Raw genomic sequence first — 20,975 nt, 5'->3', positions numbered from 1 at the left:
GCGGCGCGGGCGGCGCGGGTGGCGCTGGAGGTACCGGCGGCACGGCCAACGGCGGTGACGGCGTCGGAGGTGGGGGCGGCGACGGCGGGGACGGTGGCGACGGTGGCGCGGGTGGCGGCATCGGGGGCGCAGGGGGCGAGGGCGGCGAGGGCGGCGGCAGCGGCGGCGGCTCGGGCAGAGGGGGGGGCGGCGGCGGCGCCGGCGGGGCTGGCGGCGAGGGAGGGAACGGCGGCACTGCCAAGGGAGGGGATGGCTCCGGCGACGGCAGCGGGCTCGGCGGTGGCGGGGGATGGGGCGGTGAGGGCGGCGAGGGTGGTGTAGCGGGAGGTGCCGGCGGCGAGGGTGGCGCGGGTGGGGGCGCAGGCGGCGGATCCGGCGCGGGTGGGGGGGGCGGCGGCGGTGCGGGCGGCGCGGGCGGCGCGGGGGCGAGGGCGGTCTCGCCGGCGCTGGCGGGGGTGGCGGTGAAGCCGGCGGGGGCGAGGGGTCCGATGCGCCGAGCGGCCGCGGCGGGATGATCAGTGTGTAGATTACGTGTGCTTTTATTGCAATAGCGTTTTTGCGATTCGTGTTGTGGGGTATGCGGCAAATGTGTGATCTTCTTTGCACTTTCCGTTTTCGTCCTCCCACAGGGATTCCTTTTTTGCCTTTTATTTCTAAATAATTTTTCGCTGAAGATGTTTTTTTGGTTCTGAATTTGTTGAATGAATCCAAGAAAGAGACAGAGAGAAAGCTGCTTGCTGGCTCGAGCCGCGGCCGACTCTGCCATCGCGGCTGCAGCTGTTGAGCTCTCCAGAAGACTGGTGCCTGATATGCTGTGCCTCCCTGCGGTTGCTGCCGGCGAGCCTGGCGGTCCGCTGTACTACAAGGAAGCGTTGACTCGATCCCCCCCCCGCAATCTTCTACTCCCACGAGTCGGAACGCGAATGTGACAGGACCATCGGATCCTTTCGGCCACCAAAGCGAGATCACCCGAAAGAGCTGAGCCTGCCTCTGGCCTCGCCTCCCTCTCCTTCAGGCATTCGTGGCATCCTATGGGTCGTCCAGAGTATCGACCTCTGGCGAGTCAGCCAGCCCCACTTTGAGGGCGCCATGAAGTACAGCGATCGCCACCAAAAAATAAAGAATTCGACCAGCCACGACTAGGTGCCACACAGCTCGCGACGACTCGTCGACGCTGCGCTCACTCGTGCCGCCGAGGCTATGCCACGCTGCGCCGCCTGCGAGCTCGAGTGCCCGCTTGCAGCCTTCTCCGCGATGCAGCGAAAAAAGGCGGAGCTCGCCCGCTGCAAGCGCTGCCTGCGAGACGGCCCGGCCGAGACTATGCGGCGGCACGTGCTCGCGGCGGAGCCGCACGTCACGTGGGCGGCGCAGCTCGTCTCTTGCGTCCGTGAGGTGCCATCGCGAGCCCAGCTCTTTGCGGCGGCCGACGGCAACAGCGACGCCGACTGGCGCTGGGCGCGTGGCACGCGCGGCCTCGGCAACCAGAGCCCGACAGCGGGGCTCATGCCACCGTCCGACTCAGAGGAGAGCGACTCAGAGGAGAGCGAAGCCGATGCGCTGGGTGAAGCGATGGCTCTGCTGCAGCACGACCTCTCTCTCGCCAGCCGGGGCGCCCCGAGCCCGCAGGGCGCGGCATGGGGCGAGGCAGCCGGCTGTAGCCTACTCGAGCGTGGCTCGGTCAACCGCGGCGAGGATGGCAGCGAGGCCGCAGCGGCGGCAAAACCTTCGCTGTACGTCTGCCCGTTATCCTCCTCCTCGGTGCGAGTGTCAATTCGTATCTGTCGAGCTGCGAGTCGAGATTCTGGGTAAAAAAACGCATCTAAATGTGCGGCGAGACACACCTTGTCACAGCTGGAGCTGAACGCCCAGGGAACGCTCTCAACGCGCAGACTCGAAGCCAAGCGGAGTGCCAAGAGAGCAAGCAGCAAAAGTAGACGCGTGTCGAGTCCCATTCTCTCCCATCAGTCCCTCGACCGCTCGAGACACGAGCGAGAGAGACTAGCCTCAACGAAGAGAGAAAACTCTAAACTGCGCGTCGCTCACGACTCGTCATCAAGTGGCACTCTCCCCACTCTCTCTCTCTGAACTCTGTGTGGTCACAGTGCCACGTTATATTCACTGGGGTCACGGATTTCACGCCCCGCCCCCGGCTGACCACAGCAATCTTTTGCCGCAGCTGTGCCGTTACCAATCGCGCGAGGCGCTGAGAGTCGACGCGCGCGTGATCGACCGTCGGGGCTAGGCCACCGAGCACGACGGCTTGGCGGCGGACTCGGCCTTGGCCGCCCGCCGCTCGTCCGAGGGCAGGTTCTTGCGGCGAGTCGTGGGGGCGGACGCCTTCCGCGCGAGGAGCGTTGCGGCAGCCGCATGTGCAGCGAGGGTGCGGCGGTGCAGGGCGTGGCCGCGTTCCGCGCGGGCGGCGTCCATGGCCTCGCGCTTAGCCTTGAACGCGGCGGCGCGCTCCTTCGTGCCTGCCTTGGCCGCCCTCGCGACGAGGCCCGCGGCCCGGCGGCCCGAAGCGGCCTGCGCGCATAGCGCCTTGCGGCCGAGGCGCGTGCTCTTAGCCGCGCGGGAGGCGCCCCGTCGGATGGCGGCCCGGTCCACTAGCGCGTTCGTCGCCTTGGCCTTAGCGGCGCGTGCGAGGATTGCGGAGCGGGCGATGGCGGCGCCGCGCCGGCCCGCCGCCTCGGTGGCAGTCTTGAGTGCGGCCGCCTTGGCCTTGGTGGCGGCGAGCGCCGCCTCGACCGCGGCGAGGTCCTTGCGGGCAAAGGCGACGCGCGCGCCCGCCGTGATGGACTTGCGCGTGTCGAGGTCGGTGGCCGGGGCCATGGGGGACCGGCGCGTCTTGATCTGGAGCCGGGTGATGAGCGCCGCCGGCAAGGTGCGCGCGGGCGGCCCGTCACCAACCGTAATCTCAAAAGCCACTGGGGGCGTCGGCCGGAGCCGCGCAAAGTGCTTGGCCACCTCAGCATCGTTGCGCTTGGCAAAGTGCGAGCGGCGTGTGGCGGCAAGCTGCGCCGCCTTCGCGGCCTCCTTGCTCTCCGAAGCAGCCTGCACGCGCGATAGCTCATCGCGCGCCTTGTCGATCCGCCGGGACAGCGCCTCCTCCCGGCGTTCGGCCGCCGCCTCGAGAGCTCGCTTGGTGCGGAGGGCCTGCTCGAGCTTGGTCGCCTCGACCGCCGCCTTGACCACCTCGGCGCGCGAGGCCGAGGTGGTCCTGCAGCCGAACGACGCGTGCCGCCGCTCTGCGGCAGCGCAGCACTTGGTCTCGAGCATCAGGGCGGAAGCCTGCGAGGCCTCGCGCTGCTGCTCCTTGTGGGCGGCCACGACGGCGAGGGCGCGCTTGACGAGGTATGCATTCTTCGCCTGCGTCGCCGCCACCAGCTTGGACTTGCGCTCCACCGACTCCTCCACGCGAGCCGAGAGGGAGGCCAGCTTCTCCGACCGCGCCTCTTCGGCGGCAATCCGTGCCTTTCGCGCCTCCTCCGCCCTCTGCGTGCGGAGCAGGGCCTTGAGCGCGGCCTCGGACGCCTTGGCCTCGCCGTGGGACTTGTCACGGGACGCGGCGCGGTCGAGGCGTGCCTGCGGCGGGTGGGTGGCCGACAAACGGATGTGGGGCTAGAGTCCAGAGGGGCTCGAGGCTGAGGGGTGTTTATCGCCTGCAGCCGCTGCCGCTCCGACTCCTCGTGCCGAAGGCGGCGAGCCTTTGCCTCACGAGCGCGCTCACTCTCGCGGGCGGCGCGCTGCTGCACTGCCAAAAGGTGATTCTCATGGAGCAGTGCCCCAAGCTTCTCTGCGCGCGCCAGAGCCTCCGGGGACTTGGCAGTGCGAGGAGCAGAGAGGACTGCACGCTTCTCAGCCGCTACCTCGTCTGGCGTAGGGTGCGCGGGCAGGAGGTCGTCGACGGGGATGTCAATGCGGAAGGGTGCCGGCTGCGAGCGGTCGAAGAGCATGGCCGGGCCAGGGCGGTTGGAGCGGTTGTCGGTTATAACGGACTGCGTGCGTGCTTGCAATTTATGAGGGTATCAAGCGAACCAGTTTTTAGTTCTTCACCTTCCTACATACATACATACCAGTTTAGACCATGTTTAGACCCAGTTTAGACCACGGCTGAACACGAACCAGATTAGTCCTGTTTACGATAAACTGGGTCTAAACAGGGCTCGGCCTGGGTGGGGGACCCCATTAGCCATACCAGGTTTAGACCCGGTTTAGGGCGCCCCTAGCTAGCTCCGCCGCCGCGGCCGCGCTGTGGCTGCGGAAGCGGCAGCGTGCAGCCGCCATCCTCTGCCTCGGGCCGGACAGCACACCTGGCACACTTGCACCGCGCAACAACAGCCTCGCCGATCAGGCGCACGGTCGGTGTTAGGGCGCGACGTCGGGCGCGGCGACAGACCAGCTGGCGGCGCCTGCGCCTGGCAAGAAGCGGAAGCGCGTTGATTTCAACGGCCGCAAAGGTGCTAGTAGAAGTGGTGTTTGGTTGAGCAGTGGTACTCACTGCCCCTCACCAAATGCTTGCAGGCGATGTTCCTGGCCTCGCTCCCGACGTACCGCGCGAAAGATGAGGGGACGCGCTGCGGCTTCTGCAAGCAGATCTTCGACACGGCGAAGCTGTCGGAAGAGTCCTCGACGCGGCCGCGTGGTCCGTGGACCCTCAAGATTGCCATGCACAACCTCGACCAGCGCGAGAAGAAGCAAGGCCGCTGACGCTTGCGCGTGCCGCTGAGAGCCGCGTCTCTCTCAGAGCAGGGGAGCTAGGCGGGGGGGAGGGAGGTGCGCGCTACGCGGGGGCGAGGGGGGGGGAGGAACCCCATTAGCCATACCAGGTTTAGACCCAGTTTATCGTAAACAGGACTAATCTGGTTCGTGTTTAGCAGTGGTCTAAACTGGTCTAAACTGGTTCGCTTGGAACCCTCCTCAATTTCGAACTTTCGGCTCATCAATGCTTTCCCTATCGAACAAGAAATCACGACGCTGACAGTGATTCTCTCTTCCTCTGTACCGTGGGTGGTGGTGGTGGGGGGGGGGGGGGGGCGTGGCCCTGAGTAGCGTAGTGCCGTACGCTGACTCGAGATGTGTGTGTCTGTGTGTGTCGCTCGCGCGCGTTAACCGTCATCTCTTCAACTTCATTTAAAAACTCTTTTCTGTCTCGCCGGTCCACCCATGGTACCGCGTTTTGGTGTCCAGTTCGAGCCAGGCTATGTTCTTCGCGTTCGCCTTTCTATATCAATCTACGGCTCTTTATATATCATTTCCTCTAGAGGCTCGGCCCACTTGCGGAATTTTCGACTGACTCGAGAGGGCGCTCCGTTCTCGGCAGCTTCATGGTTCCGTGCAGCGCTGCCCTCTGCCCCTCTTCCCACCGCGCAGCGCTGTCCCAACCCGCCTCGAGCGCCTCGAGGCTGGGCGTCACAACGCCCCCGCAGCCACCCCCCTCGCCGAAAGGCGTGCCCTCCTCGCCTCCCTCCTCGGCGGCGGCGGCACTCGCCCGCCAGTGATCGTAGCACTGCATGAACGCGGACCCCTATTCTCAGGCAAGAGCGGGGTGAGAGCCGCCGCCCACCCATCACCGCTGCGGAGAGCTCGAGCGCCTTTGCGTCGCGCAGCGTTGTGCTCGCCGCCTCGAAGGTCCTGCCGGTGCCCGTGTCCTCGAGCCGAAAGACGAACCGTGCGGTTCTCGTAGGGCTCGAGGAAGAGCCGCCGCCCCTCACCCTCTTCAGCACCTTCTGCTTGAGCCTCTCGCTGTACCTCCCCTGCTCGACGCCCTCCACGCGCGCCTGCGCCCGCAGCACCTCCTTCACCAGATAGATGACGCTCGTGGCGTTCACGTCCCGCCCGTCGCCCACCGCCGCCCGCTCGGGTAGGGGGGTCCTCGGCAGCCCCGCCTGCTTGCGCTCGATGAACTCCGCCATCCTCCGCGCATTTTTCTGCTGCCGCGCCGGCGAGGGTTCGCGGCGCCGCGGCTCCTATAAGAGGGTGCTGAGAGGCTGGGAAAGCGTCAACCCAGCCGTGGGGGACGCACCGCGGCATCGCTGCCCGCAGCTCCGCCCAGTCTCCCACCAGCGCGGTCGCCGGCGCGGGGGGGCCCTGCTCGGTTGGCCCAACGCCCGCTGCTCCTCGGCCACCTCCCTCGCCGCCCGCCGCCGCGTCCTGGCCTGGCCGCGCGCCCCGCCCCACCGGACCGGGACGCGGCGCCAGCCCTTCGGGCAGCAGCGAGGCGAAGCGCTGCAAGAGGCGGCCGGCGACCGCCGCGAAGCCTCCTGCGCCCCAGCCCGTCTGCACGCCCCAGCCCGTCTGCACCTCCCCCTGCGACTCGCGCCCTCGCCCCGCCCCCCGCCCCGGCCCCGCACCGAGAGACGACGCCCCCTCGCCCCTGCCCTCCTCCCCCGCCCCGCCCTCGCCCTCGCCCCGCAGCCAACGCACCTCCTCCGGCACCGGCCGCGCGGTCAGCGGCGGCCGCTGCGGCGGCGGATCCGGCGGCTCCTCCTCGCCCCGCCACGGCGGCAAAGCGGACGCCTCCACCCACCCTCCTCCCGCCACCGGCAGGCGCGGCTCGTCCCCACACCGCGGCGAGGAGGAGGCGCCGCCCGCCCGTCCCCCTCCCCCTCCCGCGCCAGGCTCGGCCGGCCTCGCCTCCGCCTCCGCAGCCTTCTTCACGGGCGGCTCCGCCGCGGCGGCGCGCTGCAGCGCCGCCGCGAGCCCGTCGGGAGTGAGGCCGAGCCGCGCGCAGAGAGCGGCGGCGAAGGCGCTGCTCAGCCCCTTTGGGTTGGTGAGCTCTTGCCACAAGCCTCGGCCCCTCTTGCCTTTGAGCATGTGCCGCGCGCTGCTCGACCACCGGCCCGTCTCGAGGGCCGCGGCGAACTCCTCGCGCTGGCGCACCTTCCGCAAGGCTCTCCGCACCTTCGAGTTCATCGCCCCCTCGTCCGAGGCGGAGATGCCGTGGGCGCATCTCGCCACGTCCAGGCCGAGGGCATCGAACACCCGCCCTCCCTCCTCCGTCCCTCCCTGCTCCGTCCCTCCCTGCTCCGTCCCTCCCTGCTCCGTCCCTCCCTGCTCGCCCTCGTTCCCGGCCGATGGGGTGGCGGCGATGCGCCTGCCTCTCCGCCTGCCCGCGCCGCTTGCGAGGCCGAAGAGGCGCGCAAACTCGCGCTGCCTACGGGACAACGTCGCCGACTCCCCCCCCTGGCACGACCACTCGACGGGGCCCGAGGCAAATCACTCGCCCGTCGATCATGCCGCCGCGCGGCCAGCCCAGCAGCACGCCGGACAGGCACGGCTGCAGCTGCAGCGAGTCGGCCGCCGCACCGAAGGCGCGCCGCACCTCCTCCACCCGCCACGCCTGCCGCGACGGGGAGAGGGAGGGGCCAAGTCACTCCACACGCTCAACTCGCCCGCTCGCCCCTGTGCCCCTCGCCCCCTTCCTCCCTCGCCCCAACTCGCCTTCGCGCCCAAGTCCACCTCGGGCGCCATCGGGTCGGCCATGCAGAGCGGCCCCGCCTCGGACCGGTGCCTACCCGAGGCAGAAGCCGCGGCTCGAGGCGCGCAGCGGGGTCATCGTGCGCCCCTCGTCTCCTCTCTCCGCACCGCTCGAGAAAGCCGACCAGCAGCGCGCCCAAGTCGCGGCACTCCGCGGTGGCGTCTCCTCCTCCTCCTCCCTCGTCGCTCGCGCCGAGGAGGCATTGGATCGCCGCCTCTCCTCCCGCCTCTACGGCGCGGACGACGCGCAGCGACGCCTGCTCCTCCTTGCTCTTCTCGCGCGTCGCCGCTAGCTGAGACCGCCACTCCGCCGCCTCCGCCGCCTCCGCCGCATCGGCCGCCTCCGCCGCCTCCACCGCCCCCGCCACCTCCGAAATCTCCGCCGCCTCGGCCGCCTCCGCCGCCTCGGCCGCCTCCGCCGCCTCGGCCGCCTTGGCCGCCTCTGTCCCAGCCGCCTCCACCGCCAGCTCCACCACCTCCGCCACCTCGTCGTCCGCCGCCGCCGCCGCCCTCTGCGCCGCCTTGGCCCTCCGCACCGCCTCCCTCCGCACCGCCTCCAGCCGCGCACGCGGCTCGAAATGCTCGAGCACCTGACAGCAGCCGGCCAGAGTCAGGGCCCGGCGCCACTCCCTCTCCCCGGGAGGAGAGACGGCGCCATGGCGAAGAGGAGGTAGGAGCCGATCCCGCCCTCGACCGTCGTGTTGAGGCCGCGCTGTCGCAGCAGCGCCTTGACGCAGAGCATGAGCGGCCTATCCCCGGACAGACGTCTCTCCGGGAGAGAGGGCCCGACGCCTCGCCGCCCCGCACGCGTCCGCCTCAGCTCCGGCCGCGCTTCCATGGCGCAGCGGATCGCCTGCGAGGCGCGGTGGCAGTGAGCCAGCTAGTCGCCAGTCAGCTGGCCGCACTCCTCCCCTCCTCGCCGCGGGCCGCCTGTGAGTTGCGCAGGCCGTCGGTCGCGTTCCACGAGAGGTCCACCTACTCGCGGCTCGGGAGGGTGCTGGAACTGGTTCCTTGGGTGCACGGAGGAGGCGGAGCGGCACCGAGAGCAGAGACCGCTTCTCGCTGAAGCGGAGGAGAGGCACCTGTCGCAGCGGCGACGGGTGAAGAGACTCTCTCGCCGTCTCGCCGCAGGCGGGAGGGAGAGGCGGGAGGGAGAGGCGCCTTTGCGCGGATGACGACCAGCGGGTCGCGCTGGTCCGCCACGCCCGACGCGCGGACCCGCCTCTGGATCTTGCGCAGCTGCTCAAAGGCCCGGCTGTGCGGCGCCAGCTCCGCAGCAGACTCCGGCGCAACGCCCTTCTTCCGCCGGCTCGGCGCCCTGATGGCCACCAGGTCGAGGTCCGAGCCAGGCAGCTGGCAGCCGGTGGCGGTGGAGCCGAAGATGTGCACCGTCGCGCCGGGGGCCGCCTCGCGCACCGCCTTTGCCGTCCACCACGCCGCCAGCTCGCGCTCCTTTGCCTGCCTCGCCGTCGGCTGCGTCAGCTCGACGAGGCGCAGCATCTGGCGGTGGAGCTGCGAGGGACCGGCGGCCGACGAGGAGGAGGAGGCGGTGGTGGTAGCGGTGGTGGCGGCGGCGGAGGAGGAGGAGGAGGTGGTGGCAGCGGTGCGCCGGGCGACGGAGACGAGGCGGCGAGACAGCGCAGGCCTGCGCCGCCACAGCAGAGGCGGCGGACGCGGCGGCGGACGCGCCAGGCCAGACATCGCACCTCGGCGGAGCCAAGCTCGACGGGGGGTGATCGCCTGCGTGGAGAGAGTCGCTAAAGAGAAAAGAATTTGCGCGTAAGAATTGTTCATCTCTCTCGATTTGGCTCGTTGAAATAATAGACTGGGGTCGCCCGAGCATCACGGCGCACGCCCCCCTAAGGCGTGCCCGGCGCCCTGAACGGCGACACACGGCTGCAAACGAGACAGCGAGCACGGGCGCTACGCCCGGCGCCCCTCGCTGCAGCGGCACAAGCGGTACACGGCACACGGTCTGTACGTACGGCGCCCCACTCCCTCGAGCTGAGGGGCGGCGCAATAATAGCGTCAACAGCGTCTCTGCGCGCCCTCGCGGCATGGTCCGTTCCCGTGGCCCCCCCCCTCTGTCGGCGGGGCCTGGCCCAACCGCTCAGTGCAGCCCGCTGTTCCTGCTGCTGCTGCTGCGGTGGCGGCGGCGGCTGCTGCTGCGGCGGCGGCTGCTGCTGCGGCGGCGGCTGTTGCGGCGGCGGCGGCTGCTACAGCAGCAGCTGCTGCTGCTGCTCAGTTTGCGACGAGGGGCTGAGCACCGCGGCGCGGGTGGCGGTAGGTGAGGGAGGAGAGGAGCGCGTTCCAGGCGAGCCCGGCGAGGCAGGTGGCGAGGACGAGGTGCTGCGGGTCCACCTGCCAGGGGGAAGGGGGCCGGGTCAGCGGCTTGTGCTGTTGCGGGGTGGGTTGGGGCGGGGTCCGGGTTGGGCAAGAGCCAGCGTCTCGGATTGTGGGGGGGGGGGCGGGGGTTCGCCCCGGCACATGACCTGCGCCCCCTCGGGGAAAAGGAAAACTGGACCGGCACCCAGAAGGCCCAGTTGCGGCGCAGGAGGGGCAGGTAGCGGCGGCGTGCAGAGGCGACGATCGCGCGCGGGGAGTGGCCCTTGACCATGCCAGAGACCAGAAAGTAGTAGGGCAGGTAGAGCAGCGGGATGATGATCAGCCTGCGGGGCGGGGAGGGGCGGCGGTAAGGGCGTAGACATTTATGCTAGCTAAGGGCGTAGATCTTCGCGGCAGCGGGGGGCGGGGCGGCGGCAGAGGGGTCGGGGCGGCGCGTGCGCTGGCCGGCGTGTCAAGGGGGCGCGGCGGGGGGCGCGGCGGGGCTGGCGCGCGGCGCTCACTGGTTCAGCAGCGTGCGCTCCATCGCCGCCCCGAGCCATCCGACCCACTCCGCCGCGGGAGAGGCGGAGCAGAGGCGCGCGAGGGTGTGGCCGTGGCAGTTGGAGGAGAGCCAGTCGAAGAGGTGGTGCTGGAACGCGCCCGTGTAGCTCGCGCCAAAGATGCCAAAGGCGACCGCTCGCTCCACGTCGAGGCCCTTGGCCTCGCCCGCGCCTCCGCCATCGGAAAGCTGCGCCACCGCGTCGCCGCCAATCGCGATGACCGCGGCGAGCAGGCTCTTGGTGGGGAGCGGCGCCACCGCGAGGCTCCGCGAATAGGCGCTCACGAGCGGGCCGAGCACCATCGAGCGCGGAGGCAGGGCAGCGGCGGCGGCGGCGCGAAAGGCGCTGATGGGCTGAGTGCTTGCGAGATGATGGGCTACGGTTGGGGAAAAAGAAATCACGTCGGGTTCTCTTCCAATGACTGTGGGTGTGTGTGACACTCTTCCAATTCAGAGCCACCGGTTGTAGTCGTGATCATAACGTCCATACCAAATTTCCTTGTCGTCCCAGCGATAGCCGGCCACGCGACCTTCCTCGTAAGAGTAGCCAGCCTCACGGCACTCAAAGGGCTTGTAGCCCTCCGCCTTTGCCTCACTGCACGAGTAGCCCGCCGCCTTAATCTCCTTGAGCGAGTGCAGCGAGTAGCCCGCCGCCTTCGCCTCGCTGATTGAGTAGCCCGCCGCCTTGGCCTCCTGCACCGAGTAGCCCGCCGCCTTCGCCTCGCTGATTGAGTAGCCCGCCGCCTTGGCCTCCTGCACCGAGTAGCCCGCCGCCTTCATCTCGCTGATTGAGTAGCCCATGGTGTTCATCCCCTGAACCAGCCCGCCAGCCTTGAGCTCCGCCAAAGAGATGCACTGCCGGATTGCCGTGTCCGAAAAGTTGCACGCAACCTTGAAGCGAGCGCCTCGCCAATCGCTGTTATCCACCCTGGCCTTCGAGAAGTCGGTGTCCGCCATCGTGGTGCGGTGAAGCTTGGTGCCAACTAGCTCAGCCTGCGTGAGATTACACTTGGCCAGGCTCGCGTCGCTCAGGTCGCTCGTTGAGAGGTTCGAGCTGGCCAACTCACAGGTGGAGAGACTCGCATTGCTCAGCTTGCTGCCCTGGGCCCACGAGCGCACGAGCTTGCACCCGCTCAAGGCAGCGCCCCGCAGACTGACACTCGACAGGTTGGCGCGAGTCAAGTCCACATTCGTCAGCTGCGCGTCGTCAAAGATGGCGCCCTCGAGCACGCAGCCGCTCAGGTTGCAGCCGTTCAGCACCATGTTCGAAAAGTCCTCGCCCGAAAAGTCGAGCCCCGCAAAGTTGGAGCAGCCCGCCTGATGCCGGTCCAGAAAGTCGCGCGACGTCATCCCCTTGGCGCCGATGTAGCCCGCCATCCGCAGCTCCTCAAAGGCCCACCCCAAGAAGAAGCGCGAGCTCCTGGCAGAGGCTGCTGTCAGGGCTGCAGAGGTGGCCAAACTAGAGGCGCTTCGGCAACAGCTGCGCCACACCACCTACTTTGACCTCGCGTTTCAGCTCCCTTCCTACTGGACCCACCAAGACCTTTCCAACTCACAACCTCATTTCGGAATCAAACCAACGTTGCATGTCAAGTCGAAGATGCAGGTGCTGCTGCGTACGACTCCGCTCAATGGTCACGCAGCGGGGTGCCAGGGAAGGCCAGGTCTTCGAGGTGCAACGGTGACCAAGGTAGAGCGGGTCGAGAACACGCTGCTCTGGAAGTCGTACTGCACCAAACGCGCCGAGATGAGCCAGCTCGCCGGACTTCCCGGCGGCGCGGTCCCTGCGATTGCCATTCCGAGGCATGAGATGCTTGACGCCAGCCTGAACGAGATCTATCTATTCCACGGCACCGATCCAACGACAGCCAGGTTGATCTCGCGATGGGGATTCGACGAGCGCGTGGCAGACATGGGCGGACTGTACGGCGCTGGCACTTACTTTGCGGAGAACAGCTGCAAGTCGATGCAGTACACGAAACAACCGAACAGCAGTGGAGAGTTCACGATCATATACAGCCGAGTTCTGCTTGGGCACGCCTTTCACACCAGCGCGCGAAGCCAGACACAATGGCGCCGAGCACCGGATCGGCAGCCAGGTCTGCCCCACGACTCGGTTGTAGCGTCGGGCGGGAGCCAGGTCCACCGCGAGTTCATCGTCTACGATCGCGCCCAGACGTACCCCGAGTTTATCATTTACTTCAAGCCTTGATCTCTCTCTCCGGTCTGTACGTTATTATACACAGTCTACACACAGTTGTGTGCTCACCAAGGCGTGTAAGTAAGACGAGAGCCGCGCCGGCCCCCCGCTTGAGCTATGAGCTCTGGCAGAGCTCTGCAGAGAGTGCACTTGCCCTCTACCTGATCCGTCTTCGCGACGACCCCAAAACTTGCAAGTTGCGGGCAGCCGCAATCCAAGTGCTCCAACGCGCAACGGCCGGGCGAACGCGTGTGTGCACTTCCTCAACTGGAACTGCTCCCAAGGACGCAAGCCCGGGGGCCGCACCTGTGGGCCCACGGCCCACAGGTGCCGCACCTCTCAGGTGGCCAGGCCGTCGCCCCAGGCCCCAGCGCCCAGGCGCACCAGCGAGCAGCCGCGTGGGGGGCCAAAAGGGCCAGAGCACTGCCAGAGGCAGAGCGCTCTGCCAGAGGCTGGCTGGCGGACGTGGCAGAGCGCAGACGGGGGTCTCTGCGCATCACATCCCTCATCCCCTTATAGTGCAGCGACATCGCATGTATATGCAGACAGGGAGATCAAGATAGACTATATACGGAGAGTGGAGTCAGTGGAGAGAAAGAGTCATCAGCGCATCACACACACGTACAGCCATTTATCAACACGGCCAACGAGCTGTGTGCGTTCTCGGGTGCACTGCACTGCTCTTGCCCGCGCCTCCGTCGCCAGCCGTCTCTGATGCGGTCCCTGCCGCCCCAATACCTCAGCCGCGCCACGCATCCCGCCCATACCCCCCCCCCCCCCCTTCCCCCTTCCCGCCCCCTGTGCAAGGCTCAGCACAAGTGCACACGCCGCCAGAGGCCCGCGGCAGATCGCGACCCAAAGCCGATTCGCCACCAAGCAGTGTACACCCCGCGTGCCTCGCCCTCCCCGCCCCTGCATGCCCGCCCCCGGCCCAGACGGAGAGCGTGCTCAGCGCACCCAGAACCGCAACCCGCACCGACTGCCGACTGCCGAGCCACTGACCGACTGCCGACTGCCGAGCCACCGCCTGGACCAGTCCCGCTTTGTACGAGCGAAGGCTGCCCACCCGCCACCCCACCCCACCCCACCCCCGGGCCGCCCCCTAAGCGAAGCGTCCCCTACTCCTCCCCTCCCCCACGCAAGCTGCTACAGCAGCTTTGCGTCCCGCAGCGACGCCGTCAGCTCTCGGTACAGCAGCAGCCGCTCCTCCGCTGGCAGCGCCTATACCACAAGCCAGCCCGCTCATCTTCACTGGGGGCGGGCGGACCTCTTCCTCCGACGGCGGCGGGTGCCGTCGCGAGCGCGAGCACGCGCTCCCTCGCGATGAGCCCTCCGCCGTCGACGATCGTCGAGGTGTAGATGTAGGTGAAGAGGCCCATGATGAGCTGGCAGTCGATCCTACAGGACGGCTCGACCCTGCCCCTCATCCAACCGCGACCGACAGGCTGCGGCGGCTGGGGCGGCGGCGCCTGTCGAAGACGCCGCCGTGGCCGGGGATGATCGCCGAAAAGTCCTTGATCTTGTAGGCGCGCTTGATGCCCGAGGCGAAGAAACCGCCAAACGGGGCGACGAGCGAGGCGAAGGCGCCTGCAGCGGGGTGTGGCGAGGCGGCGGGGTGGCGAGGCATCGGGGTGGCGACATGCCGAGGCTCGGGTGCGTCTCGGCAGCGTGTGCGGCGCGTCTCCCGGAGGCGAGTCCGACTAGGCGCGCGCCGAGCGCGAGGCCGTGCAGCTGTATGCGGAGCAGCGGCTGGCTCTGGCCGAGCAGCTGCCGCTGCAGCGCGTCGTACGACTCGAGGGCGGAGGAGAGGAGCGGCTCGAAGTGGGAGCGACTGCGAGAGGGGCGGGGGGTGGGGGGGGGGGGCGTGACCTCGGGCGAGTCCCGGCGGGGCGCGAAAGGCGGCGGGGCCCGGGGGGCGGCGGGGCGCGGGGGGCGGCGGGGCGCGAGGGCGCGTCTTTGTGTAGTCGCGCTCGAGCGGCAGCAGCGGCAGGAAGGGCGGCGGCGTCTCGCAGTCGATCCACGGGTCGAAGAGCGCCTGCGGAGGGGACGTGTCGTGGGGACGTGTCGTGGGGACGTGTCATGGACGTGGTGTGGGGACGAGGCGTGTCGCGGGACGTGTCGTGACGCGCCCTTGCCCTTGCCGCGGTGTGAGGAGGGGGCAAGGGAGGCGCGTGTGTGTGGGGGGGTGGAGGAGGCTCCTCGCCCGGGCACAGGGACTAGGCGCGCGTGTGTGTGGAGTGGCTATGGAGTGGCTTTGGAGTGTCGCCTCGCAGGGGCAGACGGTGGGGTGGAAGTAGGAGACGAGCAGCAGCGGGAAGTAGAAGGCGAAGATGACGGTGCAGATGCCGCCGCCGAAGAAGCCCTCCCAGGTCTTGTTTGGCGAGATGGCGAGGAAGGGCTTCTGCGTGAGCTTCTTGCCCCAAGCGAGGCCTGGAAGGGGAAGGGGAGGGGGGGGAGGGTCACGCGGGCAGGGGGGGCGGGGGCTGGGTGGCTGACCGTTAAGCAGGGAGAGGGAGCTGTTCTAGGGGTCGCTGCTGTGTGCGGTGCTCTCTGTACTCCCTACTGCAGCGCGCCGCAAAAGTAGGCCATCGAGTCGTTGCAGATGACGAGGCCGACGGGGTAGAGGAACCAGAAGAGGCCTGTGGGCGGGGCGCGGGGCGGCGGGGCGGCCGCGTGTCGCTAGAGCGGGCGCGGGCACGGGGCGGATGTGCGGGTCGCGGGGTCTGCTGCCGTTGAAGATGTTTTGCGTAAACGAGTTGACTTGCACGACGGTGACGACGATGACAGCCATCGTCCAAGCGAGCTGGCCGACCTGGTACTTGTAGTAGCCGGCCTGCCCGCAGAGGGGGGGGGGGGGGGGATGGCGGCGGCAGGGTGGCAGCGGCAGTGGAGGGCTGGAGGGAGAGAGGAGAGGGGCGGGAGGGGAGGGGCGGGAGGGGCGGGAGGGGAGGGGCGGGAGATCGCCTTGAGGGTGAGGACAAAGAGCATCAGCATGAAGGAGTAGGCCGCCATGGAGAGGAGCTGCACGTAGGGCAGCATCCCCACCAGCGTCGGGCTGCGGGAGGTGCGAGGTGCGAGGTGGGAGGGGCGAGGCGAGAGGGCAAAGCGGGGCAGCAGTGGCGGAGTGACGGAGTGGCGGGCGGTCGCCTGCGGATGAGGGAGAGCAGCTTCTCCTGCGAGAAGGAGTTGCCGTACGAGTAGACCATGCAGCACCAGAACCAGCCCCACTGCGTCGTCCGGAACCACGGGATGGTCTTTACCAGCCGCGTCTTGTACCGCACGTTGACCAGCTCACGGAACATCAGCACCTGCGGAGGGGCGGGCGCGCGGCGGTGCCGGCGGCGGCGCGGCGGCGAAGGAGGCGGCGGCGCTGCGATGGCGCTGCGTTGGAACCGTGGACGCGGCGGGCGGCACTGCGGACGGCTGTGTGAGCGAACGGCGGCGCCTGCGCGATGAGCAGCATCGCGAGCGTGGTCAGGTGGCCGAGCGACAAGACGAAGATGAGGAAGAGGAGGAGCGAGGTGCCGAAGAAGAGCCGTTTCACCAGCTTGGTCAGCTTGTTCTCGCCGCTCGTGTGGCCGGCTGGCCCAAACGATCCAGCCTCTCTGGAGGGATCGCGCTCTGCCATGTCCGTCTCGGACGCGGAGCTGGCGCCGCAGTCGACGTCCGTGTCGGAGAGGGTGTCCGACGCGTCGCTGGGCAGCGGCTCGCTGGTCCCGGCAGGAGGCCGCCGGCGTCGCAGCTCCGCCATGCCTCGCGACCCGCGCTTCGTTCGATGCGGCGAGAGGACACAGAAGAAAAACATCGCCGGCATGACACAAGGCTTGCGAGGGCGCGCGCCAACCGCGATTCGAACCGGGGCCAAAAGGCGCCTGGAGCGACCGCGGTCCGGTCGCGCCACCGCGGCTGCGGGGCTGATAGAGCAGGCCGGCTGCGGCTCCTGATGTACCTCCGCTTTTGGGTGGCGGTCGCGCGCTGCCGACGGCGCTCGCCGGCGCTACGGCGCTCGCGGCGCGCTCGTGGCGTTCAGGGCGGCTCGCACACGCACACGCACACGCACACACACACACACACGCACACACACACACACACACACACACACACACACACACACACACACACACACACATGCACAGACACACAGCCCCTTCCCCTCCCCCCTCAAGGGCGAGGACACGCACAGGCCGCACCTCTAGTGAGGCCCGCATAGTATGTGGGAGACTCGTGCCGCCGCCCCTGCCACCCCTGTGTCAGTGTGCCTGTGGTAGGAGAGACTGCCAGCGACAAGCTGGAGGCAGGTCGCTAGACTGAGATGAGACCGCCAGTGGATGTGGGAGTCCACCGCGCACCGCGCTGCGAGCCTGTCGTGTCCCTTGTCAGGAGCAGGAGAGCCCCACCTGTCCCCCTGATCGTTCTTCCAAAATCCTGCTCGTGCAGGTGGGGACCCTGTCCTCGTCCCATCCCTCGTTTGGCGTGTCTGTTTTCTTTCTTTCTTTCTTTTTGCGTTTGCCACTCGCTCCAAGTGCCCCCCAAGGTGCACTCACGCCTTCCCTGCGAACGCGCACCCCCCAGGACTAGGGCTCTCTAGCCCGCAACCCGATCCCAATCGTCCGCGGCCTCGAGCGGCCGCCCCGGCGCTAATGTCTAATGACACTGCACTCCAAGTGCTCCAAATGCAGCCCAACTCACACCGGACGAGAGCAACCATCGGACGTACTCACAGCTGCACCTGCTGCTCACACACTCAGCTCGGCGCGCCAGTCCATGACCATGAGCACGTAGCACGTGCCCCTCTCAGTACGATACGGCTCTATGTGCGCCCACTCACTCACTCCGGCGCCGCTCTAAGGACAAGTGTGACAGGTGATGTCAGATCGGCGCGTAAGGAGACCACGGAGCGCTGCGCAAGCGAGCGTGACTATGGTACAACTATGATACACACCGGGGGCAGTGAGTCCCGAGGCTCCCGTGCCTCGACGTCCCGTGCACCGACAGCAAGCCGGCACAGGGGGCGCCCCCCGGCCCGCCCCGGCCCCCATGCCTCTGCCTAGTGTCCTAGCCCCTAACCCAAGGAACGGTGCCGGCGGCAGGCCGGCGTGCAGAGCAACTGCGCGCCGCCCGAGAATGGCGCAGGCCGCACTAACGAGCCCCGCATTCCTCTGCCACCGAACGCGGCCGAGCCGCCAATAGCTAGTCGCACCACTCGCCGGTGCTGGCACGCATGCGCGCCGTTGACCCGGATACCACATCCAGGGCAAACGGCCATGAACCGCGATCGACCCGTCCGCCGCATGCCCGCCGCCCAATCATCACCAATGAAATCACCCATCATCCCCTGGAGCGGCCCCCATCCGTGCCTGCGAGGGAGAGAGTCACCCGCCGAGACGGAGAGCTAGAGGCCGCCGCTGGGCGGCGGCGTGCGGTTCGTAGGGGAAGACCGCCCCGTCGCCCTCCCGCCCCCGAGCCCACTCCGCGGCGTCCCTAAAGGGTGCGGCCGCTGCCGGACGCCGAGCATCTCGAGCCGAGCCCTCCGCATCCGCTCGGCGGCATCCTCGCGCTCGGCGCCCCGCGAGGGGACCCCGCCTGGCGAGGGATGCGGAGTGGTCGCAACAAGCAGGGCAACCGCCGGCGGCGGCGACGGCGGTGGGGTCCCAGAGAAGGAGGAGGTGGCAGAGCTCGACGGCCGAGCAAGCGGCGCGAAGGTATAACCTTGGGTGGGGCGGGGGATGCGGATCAGAAGGAAGCGTCGCGGCACGGCGCGGCCGACTGCTGTGTTGTCTCCGTGCGAATGCCGGGATTCCTCGACGCCAGGGGGGTCGGGGGGGCTGGAGTGTGGCGTGGGTGAGGGGGTGTAGCGGGCATGAGGGAGGCGGCATATATTGTGTCACCGAAGCTCTTCAGCTCCGGGTGGTCGTGGCCGCCGTCGTCGGCCCCGTCGGCCGCAGAGAACATGGACATCTTCTCCTCCTCCGCCGCCGCGGGCGCCGGCCTTGGCGCGGACATGCGCCAGCGCGCAGAGTCGCGCCAGAGTCGCGCGAAGCGACGTGATCGAGCTCCTATTTTGTACCGACCCTCCTATCAAAAAAGTTTGGATTTCAGCGCTTCAGACCGCGGAACGAATCTCAGGTCCTACAGCCCGCTGACGAAGAGATGGAGAGATCTTTGAATCGCAAACAATCTTTTAGCCCAACTGGGTTTTGTCTTTTGTTTTGCGCGGCATGCTTTGCTATGGTCCACGTACCTCGTACCAGCTACCACACGGGTCCACCGCACCCCGCCCGAACGTGGACCGACGCCCGATCCCCGTGTGCCGCGATGAGACGGAGGACGACGCTCGACGGACGAGGGGTCGGCGCTATCACGACAGGACCCGCTCGTCGTGCTGGAGTGGGGCGGAGCACTGTGCTCTGATGCGGCTCTGTGCGGGTGTCTGTGTGGGGGGAGCCGCGGGGAGGGCACGGAGGGGGCACGTCGGTCGTCGCCACGTGCCAAACCACAGCGGTGCTCTCCCAGTGTGCGCAGTGCCAGTGCGCAGTGGCGGACTGTAACATTGTAAACTGTACCCGCAGCTCCGCAGATACGGTTGCGGGAACGCGACCGACTGGTAAGGAAACCGCGCTCTACTTCCAGCTCCACAGCGCTCCGGTAATAACTCGAGTGGCCCGCGGTCACTTCTCCCACCAGAAGGGCGTGGAGTTCTCGGTGCGCGCAGTGAGCGCCTCGATGCCGTCGGGCGTGACGAGCAGCGTGTGCTCGAACTGCGCCGAACGCTTGCCGTCCTTGGTGGTCGCTGTCCAGCCGTCGCGCCACAGGATGTGCTTCTCGACGCCCTCGCAGATCATGGGCTCGATCGTGAAGGTGTGCCCCACCTGCATCGTCCCCGGCTCGTTGTTGCGCGCGTGGATCACGTTCGGCGTCTCGTGGAAAACGCTTCCCACGCCTGTTCAACACTCGCGCGCCCCGTGACGCGCCCCGTCCCGCGCTGCCGTCGGGCGAGGCCTCTCTCGCCGCGCCGTGGCCGCAAAACTCTCGCACGGTGCTGTAGCCGTGCGGGGCGATGTAGTCCTCGATGATGGCGCCTACTCGCGCGGGCGAAGGGCAGAGCGGTGGAGGAGGCGCCGCCCACCGCCGTCCAAAAGGCGCGGGCGGGCGGCGGACCGATGCCCTTGTACTCCTTTCCGGGAGCGCAGTACGCGATGGCGGCTTGCCAGGCGTCGTGCGTCACCTATGGGACATGTCCCGGACATGTCATGGCCATGTCGTGGACATCGCCGGGCGCCGGGCGTCACCTTGACCAGCTGCCTGCCCGCCTCGTCCACCTCGCCAACCTGCAGAGGAGGAGGAGGAGGCTCGTACGAGCAGGAGGGGTGTGGCCTGCGCCTCTCCCGTCGCACAGAGACACACAGATGTCGCGCGGCGAGCCTCGGCCGCACCTCGGCCGCACCTCGGCCGCACCTCGGCCGCACCTCGGCCGCACCTCGGCCGCACCTCGGCCGCACCTCGGCCGCACCTCGGCCGCACCTCGGCCGCACCCTCGGCCGCACCTCTAAGGCCTCTCGGCTGCCTCTCGGCTGTGTCGCACCAGGAATGTCTCGGAGCAGTCCCCGTGGTAGCCTCCGTAGTAGCATGTGATGTCGATGTTGACGATGTCGCCTGGCGGTGCAGAGGCGGTGCAGAGGCGTTCCAGCGGCGGCGGGGCGGCTGAAGAGGAGCGGGAGAGGTGGCGTCGCGGTGTCGGGCGGGCCGCGCCGTCTCGCAGCTTCGACGAGTCCGGGATGCCGTGACAGATCACCTGCGTGTCCGCGCGCGGCCGTGAGCTGCGTGCGTGACGGGAGCCTGCAGGCGCCGGCCGCTGTAGCGGCTCACGCCCGCCTCGTTGACTGAGGTGCAGCAAGACTTTGGGAAGCCGTGGTAGTTGAGCGGGGAGGGGTAGGCGCCGCGCGAGACCGCCGCCTCGTGCACGAGGGCGTCGATCGCCTCCGTCGTCACACCTGGTCGGGCGGGAGAGGGGAGTGGTGTGCTTGCGGTGCCGCGGAGAAGTGGCCGCTGCGGTGGCAGCTGTGGCGGCGGGCTGTGGCGGCTGCGGCGGCGGCCAGCTCGGCAGCGGCGGCGGAGCAGCGGCACGGGCAGGCGGCGCGTGCGAGGCGCACCCGGCGCCACCGCCGCGCCAGCGAGGTCGAGCACCTCTCGCGCGATCCTGCCCGCCGCTCGCATCCCCTCGATATCGGCCTCGCTCTTCTTCTGGATCTGCCACGGCAGCATCGGCCCGCGCGCCTTTGGCTGCCCGTCCTTCCAGTAGTCGGGCTTCGAGATCGACTTTGGCACCGACCGCTTTGGAGACTGCTTGCCCGGGCGCACCTTGCCGCTGTACTTGAAGGTGTCGCGCGCCGCCGCTCCAAAGCCGCCGCCCATGCA

The 20,975-nt window shown here is 68.5% G+C and overlaps 8 protein-coding genes across 8 annotated transcripts; 1 reads left to right on the top strand and 7 right to left on the bottom strand.

Moving 5' to 3' along the window:
* Positions 1–1,992: 1,992 nt before the first annotated feature.
* EMIHUDRAFT_435813 (hypothetical protein) lies at positions 1,993–2,909 on the bottom strand. Its single transcript, XM_005772775.1, has one exon. The coding sequence runs from the start codon at positions 2,827–2,829 to the stop codon at positions 2,239–2,241; it is 591 nt and encodes a 196-aa protein (XP_005772832.1). The 5' UTR covers positions 2,830–2,909; the 3' UTR covers positions 1,993–2,238.
* Positions 2,910–5,130: 2,221 nt separating this feature from the next.
* Positions 5,131–6,912, bottom strand: EMIHUDRAFT_450916 (hypothetical protein; the record flags this gene model as incomplete). The annotated part of the gene is made up of 6 exons (XM_005772774.1): positions 5,131–5,221; positions 5,295–5,524; positions 5,571–5,927; positions 6,004–6,110; positions 6,183–6,225; positions 6,424–6,912. The coding sequence occupies 6 exons, from the start codon at positions 6,910–6,912 to the stop codon at positions 5,131–5,133; spliced, it is 1,317 nt and encodes a 438-aa protein (XP_005772831.1).
* Positions 6,913–7,153: 241 nt separating this feature from the next.
* EMIHUDRAFT_450915 (hypothetical protein) lies at positions 7,154–9,179 on the bottom strand (the record flags this gene model as incomplete). Its single annotated transcript, XM_005772773.1, has 9 exons — positions 7,154–7,339; positions 7,459–7,510; positions 7,585–7,751; positions 8,013–8,066; positions 8,132–8,225; positions 8,292–8,329; positions 8,407–8,451; positions 8,517–8,558; positions 8,638–9,179. Coding segments are annotated over 9 exons (1,220 nt in total), but the record flags the coding sequence as incomplete, so codon positions are not given.
* A 1,631-nt stretch (positions 9,180–10,810) lies between these two features.
* EMIHUDRAFT_208226 (hypothetical protein) lies at positions 10,811–11,737 on the bottom strand (the record flags this gene model as incomplete). Its single annotated transcript, XM_005772772.1, has 1 exon — positions 10,811–11,737. The coding sequence occupies one exon, from the start codon at positions 11,735–11,737 to the stop codon at positions 10,811–10,813; it is 927 nt and encodes a 308-aa protein (XP_005772829.1).
* A 223-nt stretch (positions 11,738–11,960) lies between these two features.
* Positions 11,961–12,572, top strand: EMIHUDRAFT_208225 (hypothetical protein; the record flags this gene model as incomplete). The annotated part of the gene is made up of 1 exon (XM_005772771.1): positions 11,961–12,572. The coding sequence occupies one exon, from the start codon at positions 11,961–11,963 to the stop codon at positions 12,570–12,572; it is 612 nt and encodes a 203-aa protein (XP_005772828.1).
* A 1,134-nt stretch (positions 12,573–13,706) lies between these two features.
* On the bottom strand, positions 13,707–16,311 carry EMIHUDRAFT_463851 (phosphatidate cytidylyltransferase; the record flags this gene model as incomplete). The annotated part of the gene is made up of 8 exons (XM_005772770.1): positions 13,707–13,781; positions 13,999–14,147; positions 14,772–14,990; positions 15,190–15,199; positions 15,259–15,393; positions 15,525–15,615; positions 15,690–15,868; positions 15,982–16,311. 8 exons carry the CDS (start codon positions 16,309–16,311, stop codon positions 13,707–13,709), a joined length of 1,188 nt encoding a protein of 395 aa, XP_005772827.1.
* Positions 16,312–17,193: 882 nt separating this feature from the next.
* EMIHUDRAFT_450912 (hypothetical protein) lies at positions 17,194–18,512 on the bottom strand. The gene is made up of 2 exons (XM_005772769.1): positions 18,449–18,512; positions 17,194–18,143 (listed from the first exon to the last, which is right to left on the bottom strand). Exon 2 carries the CDS (start codon positions 17,807–17,809, stop codon positions 17,405–17,407), a length of 405 nt encoding a protein of 134 aa, XP_005772826.1. The 5' UTR covers positions 17,810–18,143; positions 18,449–18,512; the 3' UTR covers positions 17,194–17,404.
* A 716-nt stretch (positions 18,513–19,228) lies between these two features.
* Positions 19,229–20,972, bottom strand: EMIHUDRAFT_65379 (hypothetical protein; the record flags this gene model as incomplete). The annotated part of the gene is made up of 7 exons (XM_005772768.1): positions 19,229–19,490; positions 19,528–19,642; positions 19,719–19,785; positions 19,850–19,888; positions 20,143–20,352; positions 20,427–20,551; positions 20,711–20,972. The coding sequence occupies 7 exons, from the start codon at positions 20,970–20,972 to the stop codon at positions 19,229–19,231; spliced, it is 1,080 nt and encodes a 359-aa protein (XP_005772825.1).
* Between the last annotated feature and the right edge of the window lie 3 nt (positions 20,973–20,975).

Source organism: Emiliania huxleyi (genome assembly GCF_000372725.1).
Source record: "Emiliania huxleyi CCMP1516 unplaced genomic scaffold EMIHUscaffold_35, whole genome shotgun sequence".
Classification (NCBI taxonomy): Eukaryota; Haptophyta; order Isochrysidales; family Noelaerhabdaceae; genus Emiliania; species Emiliania huxleyi.
Note: the sequence above shows the minus strand (reverse complement) of the source record. Positions and strands in the feature narration are given on the sequence as shown.